The sequence below is a fragment of the Stenella coeruleoalba genome, assembly GCF_951394435.1.
Source record: "Stenella coeruleoalba genome assembly, chromosome: 9".
Classification (NCBI taxonomy): Eukaryota; Metazoa; Chordata; class Mammalia; order Artiodactyla; family Delphinidae; genus Stenella; species Stenella coeruleoalba.
The window spans coordinates 2,463,743-2,488,257 of record NC_137155.1 but is presented as its reverse complement, the minus strand read 5'-3'; the positions used below and the strand labels follow the sequence as shown (position 1 = coordinate 2,488,257).

At 44.0% G+C, this 24,515-nt stretch overlaps 1 protein-coding gene across 7 annotated transcripts in view; it reads left to right on the top strand.

The window, feature by feature from the left end:
* Positions 1 to 24,515, top strand: part of GRB10 (growth factor receptor bound protein 10) — a 196,824-nt gene that overhangs the window by 79,536 nt on the left and 92,773 nt on the right. For all 7 annotated transcript variants that reach the window (XM_079931693.1, XM_079931691.1, XM_079931690.1 and 4 more), the window contains one exon: positions 16,832 to 16,922. In XM_079931693.1, coding sequence (XP_079787819.1) covers positions 16,832 to 16,922 — 91 coding nt within the window. The remainder of the gene's footprint in view (positions 1 to 16,831; positions 16,923 to 24,515) is intronic.

The window sequence follows — 24,515 nt, the reverse complement described above, 5'->3', positions numbered from 1 at the left end:
ACAAACCAAGCGGGTGGTAGGGCGAGCGGGCCCTCCTGTCCTGTCCTACGTCTGCTGCTCACGCGTTTGTTACGCTACCAGCATCCCCTCCCCGGCCGTCTGGTAGAGGGGCCGCGATGCAATGTCATGCCTGCCCCGGCGGGATCGGCCGCAGTAGATGCCCAGCCGGGGGGCGGGGCCTTCGGTACTTGATGGGTCGGGTCACGTCCACAGCCGTGCTCCGTCCGGAGTGAACCCCTGCTCTCCTGTCACGTGGGCTGAGCGACCAGGTCATCAGGAAAGTGCTGCCTCGCTCTGACTCATTGGTCCCTCCCGAGGGGGGATAGAGGAGGACAGGGTGCAGATGGCCGGGTGTTGCTGAGAACCAGTGACCCGGCCGAGGGTTCTCTTCCGGGAGAGAAGGCCATGAGGTATCTCACATGGCCTCTGGCTTCTAGTCTGCATCGAGAGAGTTCTGGGGGCCCCCGTGGGCAGCCAGGACACCCGTGGCAGGGTTTTTGACAGGACCCACCAGTTTTGCTTAAAATCAGTAAGTTAGTAACTTGGGAAAACCTTCAACCTCACAGGAAAGCAAGAATGGAAGTAGAGTGAGTGGCACAGGGACCCCTGTGCTGTCATTACTAAGCGGGCTGTTTGTGACGTCATGTTTCTGGTTAGTTACTATTTCACTGGCTTGAGATGTTTGGCTGCTTCTCTGAGCCACAATAATGGTTTTGGCAGGAATTCCCCACCTTTCCCTAGCTCCTAAGACACAGACCCCTTGTAAAAGTGTACGGTCGTGAGACTGTTGGTGTTTGCCAACCACCGACCTCCCTGTCCCATCTCCGAGTGACAGCTGCCCCTTCTGTGAAGCAAAACCTCGTCTTTGCTGTTAGTCACCCAGCCCTCGTTCTGAGTTTTACGCAGTGTGTTACCTCCCCATGTGTTAATTTACAGCTTAACTTATATCCATACTTAAGGACTAAGGTATAGTTAGAAGCCCTCAAATACTGTAAGAGTTGCTTTTTCCTTTGAGGGCTGGAGAGGAGATGGGCGGGGTCCTGGATCAGGGTGTAGTCAGGTGGGCAGAGACCCACTGTGACTGATGTGAGGAAGGGGTTCATGGGGGGCATCTTCCTCTTTTGGAGAAAAGTTTTTTGTACTTAGAGATGGTCCATGTATTTGCAAGTCAGAGTCAATAGCCTGTATTCATACAGCATAACTAGAATGTATTCTTATCCTCACTCCTTGATTCGGGAAGGCTGGCGTGGTAAGTTTTCCTTTCTCTTGATGAAGTAAAATTCATATCTTATGGCAAGGGAAGAAAAATTTAAACATAAAACTTCCTTTGCCCGTTTGGTCCTCGTCCCCCACGTTTAGTGTGGGTTGGGCATCTGCAGTAACCAGACCTCCTTAGGAGATAACACTCCTTCATCTCATCAAGGGTCACTACTCCTTAGGAGATGACCTTCTTTCTTCATCTTGCGAGGGGCCACGAAGACCCCTGACCCACTACTCACTTTGTGCGTGTAGATCTGGGTCGTGTACGCTGTCAGTAACACACCATTTGATGGGTAACCCTTTGTCCAAAAACTTATGTAACTTTGCTTTGACCTCTATTAGGCGGAACAGTCCTCAGGGCTTTACTGAAGGACTGTCTCCCGGGTTATAATCCTCAGGTTGGCTCAGATAAAATTTTCCATTTCTTTCTTAGATCGACTGTGGATTAATTTTGTGTGTGGATACGCTCATCACAGCTTCTGGGACCCAGGTGAAGCCACGTGTGTGATTTGGTTTTAGGGTTCGTTTGATGAATACCTCTTGTTGTCTGTGCTCTTACATAGAATAAACAGGCCGAGTGCCACCTGGGGCAAAAAATGGCTCTAGGTCATTTATTATGAGCGTTATTTCCATTGGGGGCAGGGGCTCATTTTGCAGACCTTGCACCTGGCAAAATGTGGCGTGCTGATACTGCAGGTTTTGTCAAGTTCTCTGACGTTTCAGGACTTTGCATGGTTGGTTAGTAGCGTAACAGCTTGTGTAGCACCCGTAGCTCAGTACTGGTGAGAATGCATTCTCCTACGGGTCACACAGTATCTAGCCATGGTGCTGGGGGCCGGTCTCCTTCCTCCTCGTCTGTAAGAATGGGGGTAAAACAGTACCTGTGAAAGAAAGGATGGAAATGAGAATTCATGTAATTGTCTAGCACCATGCCTGGTCCCCAGGATTGTAATAGAAACCTTCTGTTTCTGCATTTTTTTAACCCTTTGTTGACCCCCTTCACCCATTTTTCCCAGCCCTCACCCCCGTCTCTGGCAACCAGCAATCTGTTCTTTGTACCTGTGAGCTTTATTTTAAAATTCTTTTTATTTTATCGAAGTATAGTTGATTTAGAGTGTTGTGTTAATTTCTGCTGTACAGCAAAGTGATTCAGTTATACATATACATACTCTTTTTTTTATATTCTTTTCCATTATGGTTTATCACAGGATGTTGAACGTAGTTCCCTGTGCTCTAGTATGTTTATCCATCCTGTATATAATAGTTTACATCTGCTAATCTCAAACTCCCAATCTTTCTTTTTTTAATTTTTTAGATTCCACTTACACGAGAGACCAAGAGATCATATAGTATTTATCTTTCTCTGTCTGACCTATTTCACTTAGCATAATGCCCTCAAGGTCTACCCTTGTTGTCACAAATGGCAAGATTTTATTCCTTTTTATGTCTGGATAATGTTCTGTTTATATGCCATATCTTCTTTATCCATTCATCCATCAGTGGACATGTAGGTTGCTTCCGTATCTTGGTTATTGTAAATAATGCTGCAGTGAACATGGGGGTACATGTATCATTTCGAATTAGTGTTTTCGTTTTCTTTAGATATCCAGAAATAGAATTGCTGGATCACATGGTGGCTCTGTTTTTCCTATTCTGAGGAACCTCCATCCTGTTTTCCATAGTAGCTACACCATTTTACATTTCTGTCAATGCATAGTTTCCTTTCACCACATCCTCTCCAACCCTCTCATTTCTTGTCTTTTTGATAATACATCCTGACAGGTGTACAGTGATATCTCATTGTTTTGATTTGCATTTCCCTGATGATTAGTGATTTTGAGCATCTTTTCATGTGCCTGTTGGCCGTCTGTGTATCTTCTTTGGGAAAATGTCTATTCAGGTTTTCTGCCCATTTTTTAATAGGATTGTTTGGTGTTTTTGTTTTTTTTTTTTTTTTAGTGTTGAGTTATATAAGTTCTTTATACATTTTGGGTGTTAGCCCCTTATCATATATACAATTTGCAAATATTTTCTCCCATTCACTAGGGTGCCTTCTTACTTTGTTGATGGTTTCCTTTGCTGTGCAAAAGCTTTTTAATATGATATAGTCCTACTTTTTACTTTTGCTTTTGTGTCGTTTGCTTTGGTGTCAGATTGAAAAAATCATCACCAAGACATCCTTAACATAAGTCAAGGGGCTCACCACCTATGTTTTCTTCTAGGAGTTTTATGATTTCAAAGTCTTAAGTTCAAGTCTTTAATCCATTTTGAGTTAATTTTTTGGTATGGTATAAGATAGTGGTTGAGTTTCATTCTTTTGCATTCTTTTGCATTTCATTCTTTTGCATTCTTTCATTCTTTTGCATGTAGCTGTCCAGTTTTCCCAACATCATTTATTGAAGAGAGTGTCTTTCCCCATTGTATATGCTTGGCTCCTTTGTCATAAATAATTGCCCATATATGTATGGGTTTATTTCTGGGCTCTCTGTTCTGTTCCTTTGATCTGTGTGTCTGTTTTTGTGCCATTATCATATTGTTTTAATTACTATAGCTTTGTAATATACAGTTGTCCCTTGGTATCCACAGAGGATTGGTTCCAGGACCCCTCTCAGATACCAAAATCTGCAGATGCTTAAGTCCCTTGTATAAAATGGTGTAGTATTTGTGTATAACCTGTGCACATCCTTCCATATACTTTAAATCATCTCTCAATCACTTATAATACCCAGTACCATGTAAACACTATCTAAAGCATTGGAAATATACCATAAATGTGTTGCATTGCTGGTGTGCAGCAATTCAAGTGTGCTGTTTGGACTTTCCTGGAATTTTTTTTTCAAATATTTTCAATCCGCAGTTGGTTGAATCCTCACATGTAGGACCCATGGATATGGAGAGCCAACTGTGGTTTGAAATCAGGGAACTTGAAGCCTCCAACTTTGCTGTTCTTTCCCAAGACTGCTTTGGCTATTCGGGGTTTTCGTGGTTCCATACAAATTTTAAGACTATTTGTACTATTTCTTTGAAAAATGAAAAATTTTGATAGGGATTACATTGAATCTGTAGATTGCTTTGGATAATACAGACAGTTTAACAATATTGGTTCCTCTAATCCATGAGCATGGACTATCTTCCATTCATGTGCATCTTCAGTTTCTTCCATTAATGTCTTATTGTTTTCAGTGTACAGGCCTTTCATCTCCTTGGTTAGATCTATTCTTAGGTACTTTATTCTTTTTGATGTAATTGTAAATGAGATTATTTTCTTTATTTCTCATTGTTAGTATATATAGGTGCAATTGATTTTGTATCCTGAAACTTTACTGAGTTCATTTGTTATTATCTCTAACAGTTTTTTGATGGAGCCTGTAGGGTTTTCTATATACAATTTCATGGCATCTCCAAACAGTGAGTTTCACTTTTTGCTTTCCAATTTGGATAACTTTTACTTCTTTTTCTTGCCTACTTGCTCTGGCTACTGCTTCCAATACTATGTCGAATAAGAGTGGCAGGAGTAGGCATCCTTGTCTTGTTCCTGATCTTAGAGGAAATGCTTTCAGCTTTTCACCACTGAGTATGATGTTAGCTGTGGGCATATCATATATAACCTTTATTATATTGAGATATATTCCCTCTATACCCACTTTGTTGAAAGTTTTTATCAAAAATGATACTGAATTTTGTTAAATGCTTTTTCTGCATCTGTTGAGATTATGATTTTTTTAACCTTCATTTTGTTAATTTGGTGTGTCATATTGACTGATCTGCATATGTTGAATCATCCTTGCATCCCTGGAATAAATCCCACTTAATCATGGTATATGATCGTTTTAATGTATTGTTGAATTTGCTTTGCTAATATTTTGTTGAGGATTTTTACATCTATGTTCATTAGGAATATTAGCTTATAATTTTCTTTTCTTGTGGCATCTTTGTTTGGTATTAGGGTAATGCTGTCCTTATAAAATGAGTTTGGAAGCGTTCCCTCCTCTTCTGTTTTCTGGAGGAATTTGAGAAGGATTGGTATTGATTCTTCTTGGAAAGTTTGGTAGCATCCACCAGTGAAGCCATCTGATCCTGGACTTTCATTTGTTGGGAGGATTTTTATTACTGATTAAATATCCTTACTAGTAATAAGTTTGTTCAGGTTTTCTGTTTCATCATCATTCAGTCAGTAGGTTGTATGTTTCTAGATATTTATCCATTTCTTCTAGGATGTCCAGTTTGTTGGTGTGTAATTGTTTGTGGTAGATTCTTATGTTTCTTTGTAAATTGTGATATCAGTTATAAAGTCTCCTTTTTCATTTCTGATTTTATTTATTTGTGTCCTCTTTTTGTCCTGCCGAGTCTAGCTAACGGTTTGTCAATGTTGTTTATTTTTTTCAAAGACCGGGATCTTAGTTTCATTGATCTTCTCTATCGCCTTTTTAGTCTCCATTTCATTTATTTCTGTTTTAAATTTTATTTCCTCACTTCTCCTATCTTTGGGCTTTGTTTGTTCTTCTTTATCTAGTTCCTTGAGTTGTAAAGTTAGGTTGTTTATTTGAGACTTTTCTTGTTTCTTGAAGTAGGCCTGTGTCACTGTGAGCTTTCCTCTTAGAACTGCTTTTGCTGTATCGCACAAATTTTGGTTTGCTATAACTCCATTTTCATTTGTCTCGAGGTATTTTTTATTTTTTTATTTCTTCTTTGAACCATTGGCTGTTCAGTAGCATATTGTTTAATCTCCACTTATTTGCCAATTTTACAGTTTTCTTCATGTAATTAATTTCTAGTTTCATATTATCGTGATCAGAAAATAGCACTTGATCTGATTTCTGTTGTAAATTTATTAAGACTTGTGTTATGGACTAACATAAGATCTAGCTTGGGAAGTGTTCCACGGGTACTTGAGAAGATTGTGTATTCTGCTGCCTTCAGGTGTAATGTTCTGTGTATATCTGTACAAGCCATGTATTCTGGTGTATCTTTTAAGGCTAATGTTTCCTTATTGATTTTCTGTCTGGATGATCTAGCCATTGATGTAAGTGGGGTATTAAAGTCCCTACTATTACTGTATTGCTATCTATTTCTCCTTCTAGTTCTGGTAATATTTGCTTTATATAGTTAGGCACTCCTGTGTTGAGTGCATAGATATTTACAAACGTTATATCCTCTTGTTGGGTCGACCTCTTTATCATTATGTGATGCCTTTCTTTGTCTCTTATTGCAGTCTTTGTTTCCAGGTCTTTTGTCTGATATAAGTATAGTTACTCCAGCTTTCTTTTGGTTTCCATTTGTAGGAAATGTCTTTTTCCATCCCTTCACTTTCAGTCAGTGTGTGGTCTTATATGTGAATTAAGTCTCTTGTAGGCAGCCTATAGATTGGTTATATATATATATATATATATATATATATATATATATATATATATATATATATATATTTTTTTTTTTTTTTTTTTTTTTTTGGCGGTACACGGGCCTCTCGCCGCTGTGGCCTCTCCTGTTGCAGAGCACAGGCTTCGGACGGGCAGGCCCAGCGGCCATGGCTCATGGGCCCAGCCGCTTTGCGGCACGTGGGATCCTTCTGAACCGGGGCACGAACCCATGCCCCTGCATCGGCAGGCGGACCCCCAACCACTGCGCCACCAGGGAAGCCCTGGTCTTATATTTTTATACATTCAGTCACCCCATGTCTTCTGACAGAAGGGTTTAGTCCATTTATATTTAAATTAATTATTGATAGGTATGAATTTACCGCCATTTTCTTTTTCCGGGCTGTTTCTCTAGTTCCTCTCTGTTCTTCTGTTCTCCTCCTTTATGATTTATGACTTTCTTTAGTGCTTATATAATGCTTGTATTCCTTTCTCTTTTTCTTTTGTATGTTTTCTATATAGGTTTTTGCTTTGTGGTTACTGTGAGGCTTAATAAGTTACATCTGTAACAGTCTATTTTAAGTTGATAAGAACTTAAGTTTGATCCCATTCTAAATAAACTCAGCATTTTTACTCTCCCACTCCACCACGTTTTATGTTTTATGATGTCATATTTTACATCTTTTTATCTTGTTATCCCTTAACTAATTATTTATAAGTGCCTAATTTATATCTATACTATATAATTACCTTTCAGTGAGATTTATTATTATTTCATACGTTTTCTTGTCAACCCTACCCCAGCTCTTGGTCATCAGTCAAACCTTTGTGCTTCTCTCGGAAGCCCATTGTATTTTTGATGTCGCCCAGTCATTGATGATGTACCACAACCTGTCAGTGTGTTTAAGGGGAGGATCTCAGCACCTCAGTACAGGCTGCTTGGAAGCCAGACCCTCAGGCATTAGCTTTCAAAAGTGTATAAATATATACAGTCGTGTGGGGCCCCAAAAGTAAGCCCCGTTGGACAGACTATCTCGTGGTGTCCCCTGGGTGGCCGTCACAAATATTGGGGCTCCATCTGCTCTCTGTGCAGTGCCGTAGGGTGCATCTTTGCACGAACCATCTCTCTGATCGCCAGAGTCTTGTGAATCCCAGGAATGCAGACCCTCTGGCCTCCAGAGCCAGGTGACCAGGTAGCATCCCCTGGGTAGCAACTGCTGAAACCAGGGCACCTGACCTGGAAATAAGGGTACCTGCAGTATGTAAAGCTCCCCTCCAGGAGATGCTGGTGCTCTAGAGTGCAGCAGAGAGAGGTTGTGAAGATGGCACCGACCTCTGAGCTGGGCTCTTGGGCGGGTGAGTCCAAGCACGTGGGCCCTTCCAGATCACTGCAGTCCTGTGCATCTTGGGACATGAGCCCCTTTGGTTTTCAATAGATGTTTTTTCAGGCTTGCCTCTCAGGTGCAGACCCTACACATTGAGGTACTGATGTGGGGTTTGAACCTTTGCTCCTCGGGAGAAGCTCCAGATTTCGAGTTTTCTCCCGGGTGTGGGTCACTGAGCCAGGGGTGGGGTTTATGGCCAGGTCGTGTCCCAGCCCCTCCCTCCTGCCTTGATATGGTTTCCTTCTTGTTTGCCTGACGTGCGGGCATCACTCAGCCAGCCGTAGGCTTTTTAGGAGCAGGTTGTTCCCTGTGTAGCTGTAAGGTCAGTGTGTCCGTAGGAACAGGTGAGTTCAGGATCTTCCTATGTCACCATCTTGAACTGGAATCTTCACACCCATTTTTAATAAAAATTAGTGATTGTCTGTGGCTCAGGGGAGGGTAACTATGAAATCTGGATCACACCTCCCCACCTGTATATGTTTGAAAGTTCTACAGTAAGACAGATATGCCGTGGACAGAAGCGGGCTTGGGCCGTTTAGTTGCCTGTTCTTCACGAGGACAGCCGTCTCACAGCTTAGTGGATTTCCATTTTGATTTGTTTCACAGCTTTAACTGCACCTTGTGTGAAATGACAGAAGCCATGACACTTGCATTTCCCATGTTGATTTTCAGAAGCGTTGGCCTGCTGTGCCTTAGCTGGGGGTCAGCAGTTTCTCCAGGCAGCAAGGTCAGGGGGCAGGAGGGCTACCTGGTGGGAAAGGCCTGGGGGAGGCCCAAGAGCTGCCGGGAGCTGGAGCGGGGATCCCTTGTCATTATGTCTTTTCCCTGCTCAGCAGAGGGCCAGCTGGCGGTAGGGCTGTGGGTGGCTGGGAGCCACTCTGGCTTTGTCTTAGCCGCCGCCTCGGGCTGCTGTCCTGGGACTGCCCGTTCCCCTACACCATTCTCGTGCACTGTTGGCCGGTTGGCTGGTTGGTTTTGAGTCCTCTAGTGTTTACGTTTATTCACGTTAGATTTCTGCTTGTAGATTCTGATTGAGCATTCTCGCTTGTCGAGTACATTTCAGTTCCTCTCGTTCTGTTTTCTGTGGTGTTGATCTTTGTTCAACTTAGCAGGGTAACTAAGGGCACCTACTGTGTCCTTATTCAGGTCCCTGAGAGATTGTATACAGGCAGGTGTGAGGACAAATCCCTGGGACGCCCACTAGAGAGAGATCTTGTTTACGGACCTCTTGTCCCTGTTGCTTACTGACCATCACTGAACACCTGGTAGCTTTAGTCACTCGACAGACCCTTTGTTTACATCATTTTAATTTAATCATCCCAACCGACCTGTGAGGTCCCCATTCTTCCCCAAGGAAGCACAGAGATGCAGGAAGTTGCCCAATGTCACAGGACTAACCAGCAGGTTGGAAACTGGGATTTGATCCCAGAGTCTGGCCTTACCTGTTCATTCTCATTTGTTACCTGGCAGATGCTGTCCTGACTGTTACACTCCGGTCTCATCAAATTCTCCTAGCTGCTCTCCGAAGCATATGTGACCCCAGAACTGCTCACCTGCCCAGTGAACGTTTTCTGGTCCCTGGAGCAGTGTTCTTCTTGAGCATCTTGTACTGTTCCACAGCAGCTTAGGCCAGGGTTTATTAGACGTGAGTGCCAGCTGACAGTTGGCCTCTTGCCTGTTCTGCACCCAGGCTGCATTGTCAAGGTTTTTGCTGAAACACAGGTCGTTCTGCTGGCCTCCAGCAGGGGGTTGTGTGTCCCAGGACAGCGTTCCGAGGCCTTGCTTCCATCCTGGGGCCTCCACCTTCACCGCCTCCCTGAGAAGCAGTCAGCGGTGAGGCTGGAGTCGGGCTGGGGGTGGGAGGAGGGGACAGAGTGGTCGGTGCTCTAGGGGAGGAGGGGTGCACCCTCCTTACTTCTCACTTTAATTGAAGCAGGGCAGCGGGGTGAGGGGTAAGTGACCATGGTCCTGTGGGCTGTCACAGAAAGCTCCAGAAGGGGGTGCCTTTTGGGCTGGACCTGGAGGTTGAGCAGATGGTGTGTATGGAGGGCAGAGAATATTCCAGACAGTGGGGACTCCACAAAGAGCAGGAGGGGGAGGCACACGACTGTGGCCCCTGGAATGTTCCAGTGAGTGAATCACCTAAGGTAAGGAGCTCAGACTCCAGCTCAGACTCAGGACTGAACAGGGCCCTGGAGTCTGCATTTCTCCCTTGTTTCTCCAGGTGAGACTAGCGTGATGCTCTGGGAATGACAGGGAGGGGCCCAAGCCCTGTCGCCAGGCCCTGTGGAGTCCTGACCCCAGCTTGAGGCACTTTTTAGGTGTAATCTTTGAACCTGCAGGTTCCCCCCCCCGCAGCCCCTCCATGGGCAGAGGCCTCAGCAGTGGACAGTGGGTGCTCCCGGGGGGTGAGGAGGACAGGTCCAGGGTGGGACTGGAGGGTCCAGAGGAGCTGGCCAGGTTGGTGCCCCAGCCTGGAGCCAGCAAGAGGCCCGAAGGAGCAAGCCTGGGGGCGTTCATGCGACCCCAGAAGTGGGGCTCACTAAGGAACTTTCTAGAGGAATCACACAGCCGTGCTGGAGAATCAGTCCACGTCTGGCCTCTCCTGCCTGCCCCTTCGCACCCTGTGGCTCACCCCCCACCAGCTCCCAGGGCTCAGCGAGGCTTGGACGAGATCACTTAGCACGAGGTCACCCTGCAGGAGGAAGTTGTCTAGGCCTTGCCTGCTTCCGACTTTGGAAAATGTTTCTAAAGCACCTGGGTTTGGGATCCAGCACTAAATGGTGAAGTGACCCGTGCAGCTTTAACGAAGGGGCTCCCAGCCGCCCGCCTCTCCGAGGGGTAAACAGCACTGTGACCAAGGACTGTGCTTCAGAGAAGCATCGTCGGCTAGTGGCCACCTTCAGAGAAGAACCCGCGCCTCCCTCTGCAGGCCATGGGCCTCGTGCAGACAAGGAGGCTGTGTAGTGCTGGCCCTGGGCCCCGGCCTGGCCACTCTGACCCCCTCACCAAGAGGGAGGCCCACCAACCTGGGACGGGAGAACCCCCCCAGACAGACCAAACTAGCCCTGGAGGAGACCAGGCCAGCCCAGCGAGAAGACTTTACCCTGGTCCCAGTTTGTATTATTGTGCACTTCCTCTGCACTTGGCCTTCCAGCACTGTGGGGAGTCTCTGTTCTATGCCACGGTGGGCCTTCGTGCTCCGGCTGTAGTTTACAAACACCATCAGTTTCCGTACTATTTCATTTCTCTTGGCTTTGCAAGATAATAGAATTCTTGTCTGAATCTTCTATATGCTGACTTCTGCTCTTTCGATCTGGGAGTTTTGAACAAATGAGGCAATTGTCGAGATTTTGTTCTTACTGCTGTAATTTGCCAGGCAAGCCTGTCAGATTTCAAATGGTACTTTAGGTGTAGAATTGCCAGATGAACTAGAGCCTGCCAAGTTAAATTCAGATAAACCACAACATTTTTTTAGGATAAGCCCCATGCAACATTTGGGACATACACCAGAAAAACTATTAGTTGTTTGTCTGAAATTCAAGTTTCACCGAACGTTCTGTATTTTTAGTTGCTAAATCTGGTCACGCTATTTAGACAAGGTTGCCTTAAATTAGGTTAGAAGGTTACTTGTTTTCTGAACAGAGGTCTCGGTGGGGTCTGCCGTGCACATCGCTGAAAAGAGGCGTTCTCAGGAGGGCAGCGTGTTGCTGGGTGACTGGCTCTCAGAATGGCAGGTGCACAGGAAACACCGAGGTGTTTGTTTACCTGTCAGGCCACGCCCAGCCCCAGAAACGCCTTGAGCAGGGCCTTGGGTCAGCTGGACCCCCAAACCCTTTGAAATACGTGGAGTATCACAGCTTCTTGGTTTATACTTTCGATGCTTGTGTGGTCTGATTTCAGTCAGACGGTCCACTCCCAACATTCGTGTTAGTAATAGGTAGTAATTCCTTAAATATAAGGAAATATTCCAGATGAGAAGTTGAAATAATCTAAGCAGACTTTTGTTACCAAACGCAAGTCCCCGTTCCTGATGCACAGTGAGGCCAAACTATACTGATATATTGGAGTTTGGAGCAGAGAAAGGTTTATTGCAGGGCCATGCAAGGAGGTGGGTGGCTCATGCCCCAGAAAACCCCGAACTACCCCGAAGGGTTTCAGCAAAGCATTTGTAAAGGCCAGGTGAGGGAGGGGCATGGTTGGTTGCTGCAGGCGTCTTGGTGTCACAATCCTTTGTTCTTGCAGCTGTCCACGGATGTCAGTTCACAATGTTCCTGTAAACCTTCAGCAAGAGGAATGTGACTCTCTGTTCTGCAACTTTTTATTTCTATATGAATGGAAAAGTGTTATATCCTTAAGGGTCAGAGCCTTGAGAATGGGCTCTCCTGTATATTTAACTCGAAGCAAAAGCAATAGAGGACAAAGGTTAAAGTAAAAGAAACAGATCCAGTATGGAGTCAGATTTGTTCTTCCCTGTGACACTTGGACACTGCTTGTTTAGAAGAAAGTGGCTGAGGAACTCATGTAAAAGCAGCAAAGGGGGAAACATGTGCTGATGATAAACGTGTCCAGCAGCAGTGAGCATGGGAACCTGGGAGCTAGCCCAGGAAGGAGCAGGTCTGTGGCACCAACGAGGACCACAGACCCCTGTGTGCGTGGATTGTAACGTGGGATGTGAAAGTGACCTTCCAGACCAGGCACCAGGGAAGATTGGGTGATAAATGGGCCTGCGTGGACTGGTCAGCTTTTGGCCTCACCTCTTCCTGCCCTCCAAAATAGATGGCAGAGGGATGAAAGAGAATGCGCCCAGTCGGGGAGGAAACCAGGACAACACGTAAACGGATGCTTCAAGCGTAAATAATGAGCCCCAAAGAAAAGGTCAATAAACTTGACTGCACTGACTTAAACTCTGAGAATCAAAAAATGTAATTAAATCTCAGACAAGGTGGGAAGAGTATTTGCTACAAAGAGGGCCAGACTTTGTTTCTTAGCACATAAAGAGCTCGTCCTGGGAGATTAAGAGACAGACCGACATATCTGGGGAGTCCAGGGCCTCAGGGCTGGTGCCCTCCCAGCCGTCCTGCAGGCGGTGTGGGGCCCATTTGACAGATTTTGCCAACTGACTCGGCGAGTCCAGACGCTGGTCCCAAACCCTCAGCTGGGTGATGGGGGCTGAGGTTCCTTCACGGAGGCTCGATTGGGAGCCCTTGCACTGGTCCAGCTGGCCTGTCAAAAAAAGGGTAGTCCAAAAGGAGAAACACAAAGGCCTGATAAGCATATGAGAAAAATGTCCAACTTCAGGATTTAAGACCTGCTTGTGAAAACCACAGGATTAGGCCACTGCCTGCCTCTGGGACTGACTGGCAAGATAAAAATTCCAAAACAGTCACCATCGCAGTGTTAGCTGCCTGGGATGTTGGGACGTGGGCAGGTCTCTGTTTCAGGTGGAGGGGTAAGCTGAGTGAACAAGAGCTTGACAGTGTGTGTCTAGACTCAAAAAAAAGCACCTAACTTTCGACCTAGGCCTTCTACCTCTGGGGATCCTAAGCGAATAATCAGAAATGTGGACAAGGTTGTATGCACAAAGGTATTTGCTTGATTGTATTTATGTTATCTGAAATTTGCAAATGGCTGAAAGTGTTTCTGAGAGTAGTTTAGAATCTGAAAAAATGATATTTACCAAGGTTTTAAAATAACCTCTTGTGATATAAGTTGGGGAAAAAACACAAAATTGTTTATACCATGTGATTTCCGCAGTGTCCAGCTATGCATAGTAAAGGTGCAAAGTCCAGGAGAATGCTACCTTACCCCACTGTCATGGGATTTAGGCTAATTTTTGTGTCTGCTTTGTATTTGCAAAAATTTATAGGGGTGGTTTTAAGATTTGGAAAAGAAGGAAAAAAATATTTCTCTCAGGTGGTAAAGAGCCGATTGGATGGAGAGACACTGGGCTGTGGAGGTGCTGAAAATAGGTGGGGTGACCCCGGACGGGGAGACTGCTGAATCTCTTAGGCTGGGGGGACCACCCTGTACTCTAACCTTGACAGCCCAGCTCCACCTTCAGCACCTTGTGGGTGGGGGAGGGGGGCAGTCTTAGTGGCATCACTCTTGCCTCCCAGACACCATGTTCTCCAAACTAATCCCTCTCCTCTCTCCCAATCAAAACCTTACTTTCTTAACAAACTCTACGTTCGCCAGTTGGGTATTAATGAAAGAAATCGTGTTACACAGCTACTTAATGGGGTATGCTAGAATTATGAAAGGGCTGATGGGGAATGTTTGTTGCCATGGAAAATTTCAGAAAGCTACGTTAAAATATAGCAGTAGGTGTCATGACTGTGATTCCATTTTTTATCAGAATCATTTGTAACCCCCATGTGATTCAAATATAACATATACGCTATCCATAAGCAATTCAAACGTTGCATCTGTACACACTCTCTGTGTGTGCATTTTTTTTTTTTCTCTGAAATAACAGCCCAGAAACTGCTGATAGGATAACATCCTTGGGTGAGAGAAGAGAGGTTCATGTTCACTTTTGTCTTTATACTTTTCTTTAGCATCTAGATTTTCCTAACTAGCAAGCATTATGTCTGTGGTTAAAAAAGCCAAAAGAAAGCTGTTCCTTTTGAAGGGGGAGAGCAGAGAGAGAGAAGCGTGTGAAAATCTCTCCCTTACCAGAGGTCTTTGTTCAGTTTTCCCAGGTTTTCTGGAGGAAGGTGTGAAGGCGGCTGTGTGCTCCCCGGGTAGCAAGCATCTTCTCTCCCTTCTGGACTCTCTCCGTGCTGCTCCCCACTCTGCCCTCCCTCTCTTGGGAGTGGCCCCAGCAGAGTGTGGACCAGACCCTCACCTGTGGACACACAGTGGGGTTATCACCCATCCTCTCCTACCCCCGGGCAGGCCAGGGCTCTGGATGCAGAAGCCACTGGCCAGGGGGTGGGGGGAGCATTCAGGCCGTGAAGTGTCTTGTCAGAATAATGTGCTTTTTTGGAGTTTCTTGTGTGAGCAGCTTGGGCTGGAAGGCACTTGGGTTCTGGGGCCCAGCTGCCTGGGGTCCAGTCCCAGGGCTGCCCCTAACCATGGGGTGATAGCGGGTGGACGCTCCTTCCGTGCCTCAGCTTCCTCATCTATGAAATGGGAGTTCGGCTGGCAGCATAAGCTCCACGCCATGCCGGCACCCAGGGGGTGGGGGAGGGGGACTTTCCATGTGCGGAGCTTTGTGGTACCAGGATGCTGAAGGTAGCTACTTGTACTGTGTCAATTTTTATTAATATTAATAGATTTTCCATGCAGATCTTATACTTTCTGACACAGTTCTAAAACCTTTCCAATTACAGAGGCAATATCTGTGCATTTATACAAAATTACGAAAGCTTCTTAAATCTACCGGAGAAGTCTGTCATCTCTCCACCCCAAGTTAATCACTGCTAATACTTTATTTTAAGCATGGAAATATGTTACAGGCCCATTTTCTTTGTCCATGTTTTAATGTATCTTTCATTGGCTTGATTATAATCCCATGAAGATGTTTTTCTGGAGTTGTGGGCTTTTTTTTTTTTTTTTTTATTGTGGTACGCGGGCCTCTCACTGTTGTGGTCTCTCCCGTTGCGGAGCACAGGCTCCGGACACGCAGGCTCCGCGGCCATGGCTTACGGGCCCAGCCGCTCCGCGGCATGTGGGATCTCCCCGGACCGGGGCACGAACCCGTGTCCCCTGCATCGGCAGGCGGACTCTCAACCACTGCGCCACCAGGGAAGCCCTGGAGTTGTGGGCTTGATTTTAATGTTGCTGTTTTAACTTTTGCTGAAAATTTTTCTCTTCACCTGAGGTCTAAAAAATGCCACTGAATGTACACACTACTATGTATAAACTAGATAACCAACAAAGACCTAAGTATAGCACAGGGAGCCTTACTCAGTATTCTGTAATAACCTACAAGGGGAAAGAATCTGAAAAATAATGAATGTGTGTATATATATAACTGAATCACTGTGATGTACACCTGAAACTAACACAATATTGCAAATCAACTAGACTCCAATAAAATTAGAAAAAAAAAGTACTGAAATAGAAACAAAATACAATAGAGAGGGTCAAAAAAGCTAAAAGATTATTCTTGGAAAATATCAATAAAATGTATTTCCCACTAATCAGTGAACCAAATCAAGAAAGATCCCACCAACAACCAGCAACAGGAAAATTATAGTGACATCTCTTCAGATAGTAAAATAAAATCAGAGGATGTTATGAATAATATGCCAGTAAATTTGGAAGTTTAGATTAGACAAGCATCTATAAAAATATGACTTATTAAAACTGATGTAGGAAAAACATTGAATGTGAATACATCTATACTATTAAGGAAATTTCTTTTTGCAGTGCCACTGAGCTCTGGGTGCTCTGTGGAGGGTCCAATTATAAAACAGTCGCTGGGCATTTCCTTCCCAGGTAACAGACCGCCTAGGGCTCGATCACCAGGAGTTGTTACAGAAGATACCTGTGCCCCATGGAATGCTAATTCTTTACATTCAGGGCTTAAAGCCTGCAGTTGACAGGAATTCTTTTTGAATTGCTATTCAGGGAAAGCAATGTAAGCCAAAAACAAGGAGTAACTTTTTCTTCCAACTCCCTAGCCAGCAGGCTCTCCCTTTTTATGATTAACTTTCCTTTTACTGCATATTTCAAACAACTGTCGTTCAAAACTAAAAAAGTAAATAAATCGAAAAAGTAAGAAATGGGGGAAGAAAGACAAGAAATGCTGGGGGGGGTGGATGTGACCCCTGTGAAGTGCTTCTTTTGACCAGAGCCTTTCCCCACCTGTCTCTCCAGGACCAGGTGGAACAGACATCTCCTCGCCGTCCTGGAAATCTGGCAGGACCCGGCTTCCCAGCGCCGCCTGACCGGCTGGCGAATCACCAAGGTAAGGACGGAGTCACGAAAGCGCCCTGACGCAGATGCCCTGACTCTCACTACAGCGTTGCAGCGATGCTAGGCTTTGTATTCTAAGAAACTGTTCCTGGCTCTGATATAAGAAGATGCTGACCTTAGCTCTTCTCTTCCCCTTTAAGGAAAATAAAGTCTATAAAAGAGAGAAATACTTGATTATGACATCTTCCTATAGTTTCTTTCAGTGAACCAACTTCAGTGAGCAAAACTTCCAAATAGATTTCATGTGGATTTTCCCAGGATTCAACTTCAAGGCGACCTTAGAGGCCCCTCCATGGTGGGACCCTCTTGATTTTGGCACTTTTATTTGCACTTAAGCTGGTTTTGCGTGTATGTACTCTTGGCAGTTCTCTACTTTCCTAGGATTCCTTCTGTTTCTTCTGGTTAAATGGTTACAAGGTCTGGTAACTTAGGTCTAATAAACCCAAGCTTTCACGTAGGACAAGACTTAGGAAGATAATTGGTCTGATCATGAGATGGGACAGGAAGAGCACACATGGCTGGTGGTTGAGATTATTAGAGAGTTTAAGTATCAGAAATTGTAGGGTTTAGAACTGGTAGGAATTAGAATAATCAGATTTTCTTAATTGCCTAAGGAAAAAGAGGATGAAATTTAGCAAAAATAGAGTCTGGGAGCTAGCCATGAAGTCAAAAGGATGTTTTCTCAAGCATTAGAAGATTTGTAAAAGCTGTCGGGATTTCCTGTGTCAAGCGTAATTTTAGGGTGCCCTTTTAGAAAACTCTCACACGAAGTGATGCAAGAGGAGTACCGGTTTGATCACATTGGCTATGAAACTCAGGGAAATCTTAACTTATTACATCTCACTGCTTACAGTGAGTGACCTGGGGTCTGTGTGTCTCAGCAGCTGCAGCTGGGCCTGGGGGAGTGAGTGGACGTGACTCCAGGCTGAACTCAGCTCCCCAGACAGTGCAGGCTTTTAAGCCATCATGACATTGACCACCTTTCCCTCCAGTCTTCAGTTTTTCTGCACACACGGCACATAAAACAGGAAAATCAAAAGGACTCAGCCTGGCTCAGACACAGGACGGAGATGCCCCCAGAGCAGTGAGCAGTGCTGACACCCGTGCCCACCAGGCTGCAGGTCCCAAAGCCACCACTGACGGCAGCGGTTCAGGTCCCAGGGACTAGTAGGGGCCAAGCTCCTGCAGCTCGCTGGGAGCTGGGGTGGGGCACACCCCCCTCCTGAAAGACCCTGGAAAACAGTGCATGTGGACCTACGGCCAGGCAGCTGGCACGGCCCCACAGCACTGCAGCCTCCCCTGAGGAGGTCCCTGAGCATCCCAGTACCCCAGCACACGGGAGGGTGGGCAGGGGACGCAGAAGCACAGCCCAGCCCAGGTACCACTGCACGCCGGTGTTCCCAGCACGGGCAGCAGTCTGCTACTAGGCAGCGCAGCTCCCAGGATCGAGAGATTGCCTCTTAAACGTGCAGATAAGTGTGTTTGTAATGCCCTGGAGATGAAAGCAAGAATAACATCCACCAGAGAGAACAAGAAACTGTGAAACACAATGGGAAGAAATGAAGCAAGAACGGGGGGTGTGAGAGAGTCCCTGAGAAGCTTTGGAAATGAGATGACTAGCCATTGGCATTTCCAAAATGCTGGATTTGGTCTAAAGAGAATGGATGAGCCGGAGTCACCTCCCTCTAGCCCAGAGAGTCACGGGAAAACGTGGACGGGTCATTGGACACGGTCATGTAGACGCGCACGAGGACAGGAGAGTAGAGGGGATGGGGGTGGGGTTTGAAGAGATGCTGGCCAAGAACGGGCCAGAAATGAGGAGACAGAGCCTCCCCACCGCACTCAGAGAACTAAGAGGAAAGATGACGGTTCTTCCGCATCTAAAAGCATTTAGCGTTATTCCAGAAAATGGAAGACAAGAGAAAATCCAAAAGGAAACAGATGTCACAACCCAGGAATGGCCATTGGATGGATGGCCGACCTGGGCCCAGGAGGAGCCAGAAGACAATGTGGGAGATGTTTAAGATGTTGAGGGAAAAAGAACTGTCCGTCTAAAATTTTATCCCAACAGCTTGTGAAAGCAAAACAAAGCTTTCAGATGAAGGTTGAGACAGTTTATTACTGGCAGTCCTCACTAAAAGAATGATTAAAAGTTGTACTTCCAGGGCTTCCCCAGTGGCGCAGTGGTTGAGAGTCCGCCTGCCGATGCAGGGGACACGGGTTCGTGTCCCGGCCTGGGAAGATCCCACATGCCGCGGAGCGACTGGGCCCGTGGGCCATGGCCGCTGGGCCTGCGCGTCCGGAGCCTGTGCTCTTCAACGGGAGAGGCCACGACAGTGAGAGGCCCGCATACCACAAAAAAAAAAAAAAAAAAAAAAGTTGTACTTCCAGAAGAAGAAATGTGGGTGGTGAGGAAGGCCCGGAGCATGAAAAGAGTAACGGGCTGAGAAGGAAATGCTGTGTCATAAGCTGAATTCTATGTGAATTATTAAAACCAGGTTAAACTAAAACTTTGGTTAATTAGCCATTGGGAATGAGTGTTAAATGTGTGATGGAGTCAAAATAAGACCCTAGTTAGGATAAAAGGAAGGTAAAATGTCTTGAGACTACATTAGAAAAAAAGATAGTTAACGTATTTTAAAATATTAGATGCAACTAAAATATTGACTGTAATTACTCAAAGAATATGTTGTATAATCTGTAGCTTCTAACCTAGCAGAAAAAAATATAAGGGAATCTACAGTTTATAAAAACAACCAACATCAAGCAGAAAAGGGCGAAAAACCAGATGTGAACAAAAAAGGATGTCAGACAGAAAATATAAAATACGACGATTATTATTTATATACAATTATAGTATAAATTATAGTATTATTTATATATAATTATAGTAGTGTTATTGTATTATTTATATATAATACTGTTAGGATATCTCTAATAGTATTAACAGGTTCAAATTAGTAGAAATACGTAGAACCCTGCACCAACAGACAAGACACTTGATTCTTCTCTAAAATCTGTATAACTTTTTAAAAAGTTGACCATATATGGAAAGTTGAACTGAATTGTAAGCATTCTGTTTCATGCATGCCACGGTCTTTGACCCAGTGTGATTAAATCAGAAGTCAACAGAAAAAGTTCAAAACAAAACATGTAAACATATTGTGGAAACGTTACAATACCTCCTTACTTCACTCATGGTTAGGAGATCACAATGAAAATATCAGTCGTTTAGAACTCAATGAAAAAGGCATGTACGGGCTTCCCTGGTGGCGCAGTGGTTGAGAGTCCGCCTCCCGATGCAGGGGGCGCGGGTTCGTGCCCCGGTCCGGGGGGATCCCACGTGCCGCGGAGCGGCTGGGCCCGTGACCCATGGCCGCTGAGCGTGCGCGTCCGGAGCCTGTGCTCTGCAACGGGAGAGTCCGCACCAGTGAGAGGCCCGCGTACCGCAAAAAAAAAAAAAAAAAGTTCAGAAATCATTGAAATGATGAAGAAAATATCAATAGACAGAAACAGAACTAAAGCCAGTGTTTCCTAAAATCTACCAAAATCACAGACGCTCAGGAGGAAGAAGGACGTGCAAGAAAATCATATGAAGCCATGTCAGAGATAAAAAGTATCGTCAAACGAGAAAACCATGAACAGCTTTATGCCAATAAATGTGAATGTATGAGGGAAATGGATAATTAACGTATTGCAAAAATATACAGACAAAATTGCAACACCAAGTGCTGGAGAGACTGTGGAGCAACAGGAAGTCTAATCATTGCTGGTGGCGATACAAAACGGTGCAGCCACTTTGGAAGAACGGTTTGATAGTTTCTTGCAAAACTAGCCATCCTCTTACCATATGAGACAGCCATTCATGTTCCTTGGTATTTGCTCAAATGAGTTGAAAATTTATGTCCACCTGAAAACTTGCACACAGATATTTATAGTAGCTTCAGTCATAATTGCCAAAAGGTGGAAGGGACCAAGATGTCCTTCAGTAGGTGATGGGTAAATAAACTGTGGTGCAATATTATTCAGTGTTAGAGAGGAATGAGCTATCAAGCCATGACAAGACACAGAAAATCTTAAATGCATATTACTAAGTAAAAGAACCAGTTTGAAAGGCTACATACTGTATGATTCCAACTATATGACATTCTGGAAAAGGGAAACCTATGGAGACAGAGGCAACAGTGGGGAAAGCTGAACAGGCAGAACAGAGAGGATTTTAGGGCCGTGAAAATACTATGTGTGATGTTAGAATGCTCGACATCACTGTGGATACATTTGTCCAAACCCATGGAATGTACCAGGGTTCACCAAAGGTGGACCCTAAAGTGCGCTGTGGACTTTGTGTGATTTTGATGTGTCAGTGTTGGTTTATCCTTGGTAAAAAAAAAATGTACCATTCTAGTGAGTGATGGTGCTTTTGGGGCAGCTATGCATATGTAGGGAGTACAGGATAAATGGGAAACTCTGCATCCCCCTCTCAATTTTGTTGTATACCTAAAACTGCTCTAAAAAGAAGGCTTAAAAAAAAAACATAAACAAAAACCTGATTGCATCTGAAAGAGGAAATAGCTTAGAGATTACCTAAGAAAACCAAGAATGTTTCTTCTGTGCCATGTGAATTAAACATTATGTGACCTGATGGAAAATATAGCTCTGTGAGTACAGACAGCACTCAAAAGTTTTAGGTGGAGAATCCTGAAGGAATAAAGAAGAATAGTTGAAAGGGAGAAACAAAACATAGTTGACACTTGGAGAAATATCAAATTTTAATAAAGAACTCTGGCAGAGTGGAGTCAGAAAATAATACCACCTCCTCAGAGATGCTCAGGGAATTCTGCAAATGAGTGTCATGGAGCCTTCAAAAAACAAATAATTTCTCTTTTTATGCCAGTGGCTGGAGAGAGAGAGGAGAAGAGCTCTCCCACTCATTTTATAACGTTCTGTAGTTTTGTAAGAGACGGTCCAAGAAATCCAAGTACGGGCCTATTTCACATTTTAACGTACAACCAAAAAGTCTGTGGAAAGCATTGAGGAATCACGTTTAACAGTTTATCTTGAATAAAACACAGGACAAACAAATGTTATGACCAAATTGGATTTATTATAATAATGCAAGGATGCTTTCCCATCGTTAGACTGTGAACACATTTAGCACGTGAAAAGATTAAAGGAAAGAAAATGGTCATTGTACCGGAGACAGAGTTATTTAATACAGTTCTCCACTCATATAATACAAAACAAACAGTAACAACCAAACTCTTACTAAACCAGTACAGATCTTCCTTGACTTACATCCCTATAAACTGATTGCAATTTGATAATATCGTTAAGTCAAAAATGCATTTAATACACCTAACTCACTATAGCTTGGCCTTGCCCACCTTAAATGTTTTCAGAACAGTTTCATTAGCCTACAGTTGGGCAAAATCTAACACAAACCTATTTTACAATAAAATGTCGACTATCTCACGTAATTTACTGAATGCTGTACTGAAGTGGCAGGCAGAATGGTTGTCTGGGTCCAGACTGGTTGCAAGTGTATCAGTGGTTTGCCCTCGTGAGCTAGGCTGCTTGGGCCCTGAGGCTCCCTGCCCAGCGTCACGAGAGAGGGTCGGATAGCATGTCGCTAACCCAGGAAATGATTAAAATGCAAAATTCGAAGTACGATTTCTACTGAATGTGAATCACGTTCTCACCATGTTAAAGTAAAAAAATCCTAAGTTGAAGTACCATTAAGTCAGGGACTGTCTGTAGTAAAAAGAAACCTCTGTAACCTGTTTAAAGTCTGTTTGTTGAAGATATACAGCATCCAGCATCCATGGTGGAGAAATAGAGTCACATCCGTGAAAGTCAGGAATGACGCAGAAAGGCCTGCTGTCACAAGAGGTCTTCACCAGTGTCATAAAACAAACACAGAACCAGAAATGCAAACACCAAAAGGAAGAAATGGAATTGGTGCCTCTTTGCAAATGATATTATCTTACAGAAGAACCCAAACGAACTTTCTGGCCAACCCAATATTATCCAAATAGAAAATTCATTTAAAATAAATGAGTTCTGCAAGATGGTAGATAGGTGAGATCAACAGATAAAATGTAAAAATACCTTGTGCAACGGTAGAAAACAATCAGGAAGGGTAATGCAAATAGAAATCCCACTTACATAATTACAAAAATGATAAGGTATCTAGAAATAAATTCAACTAGATTGCTTGATGTTCTAAGATGTCTTTAAGGGACATAAGAAAGACCTATGTAAGTGGAGAGTTATCCCATGATCACAAATGAGAAGACTTAAATAGTGAAGATGTTACGTCTTCCCAAGTTTATCTTTAAATTGAATACAGTTGCAAGCAAGTTTCGAAACGTTTGGTGTGACCTGATAGATGGTTCCTACCTCTAATACGGACATGTGAAAACTCCGTAACAGCAAAGAGAAATTTGAAGATGAGCAAAGCATACGTCGGCAGGAAGGGGTGATTTGCACCATCAGGGAGCAAGGCTGCTTATGAGGCATCACAGTTAGGAAAGCACGTTATTGATTCAAGGACGGACAAATAGACATCCCATAGAGACCCACACAGTTATGGAAACTCAGTACAGCACAGAGGAGTTGTGGTAGAGCCCTGAGGACAGGGGGCCTGTGACTTCTCCAGGGGTGGTGGGCATGGGGGATGGGGGGCAAACTGGGTCCCTACCATATGTGATCCGCAACCATCAATTTCAGGTGAGTGACTGACTAAAAGTGGAAAACAAAATTTTTTTTATTTTGTCTAATAATAAGAATTAGTGATTTCAAGATCTGTGAATCTGTTTTTGTTTTGTGAATTAGCTCACTTGTATCATTTTTTATTAGATTCCACATATAAGTGATATCATATGTGACATTTGTCTTTCTCTGTCTGACTTGCTTCACTTAGTATGATCATCTCTAGGTCCATCCATGTTGCTGCAAATGGCATGATTTCATCCTTTTCCATGGCTGAGTAATATTCTATTGTATATATGTACCACATCTTCTTTATCCATTCATCTGTCGATGGACATTTACACAGATCTTGAAATCAAACTTATGGTTACCAAAGGAGAAACGTGAGGGGAAGGGATAAAGTAGGAGATTGGGGTTGACATATACACACTACTATATATAAAATAGATAACTAATAAGGAGCTACTGTATAGCACAGGGAACTCTACTCAGTATTCTCTAATAACCTATATGGGAAAAGAATCTAAAAAAGAATGGAAATATGTATGTGTATAACTGAATCACTGTACTGTACACCAGAAACTAACACAACATTGTAAATCAACTATACTCCAATAAAAATTAAAAAAAAAAAAGAATGAGTAATGAGCATCTTCATACACTCAGGCTGAGAAAAGACTTCCTAAGTAAGACTTAGCACAACCATAAAGGAAAGATGTTTGAGTCCATAACACACAAATTGCTGTACAAACCTGACAGCATCTAAAACACTGAAAGGCACACTTTGGCCCGGGAAAAATATTTGCAGTGTGTATAACGGGCAAAGTATTAGTATCCTCAGTTTACTGTAAAAAATCCTATACGTGAGAGAAAC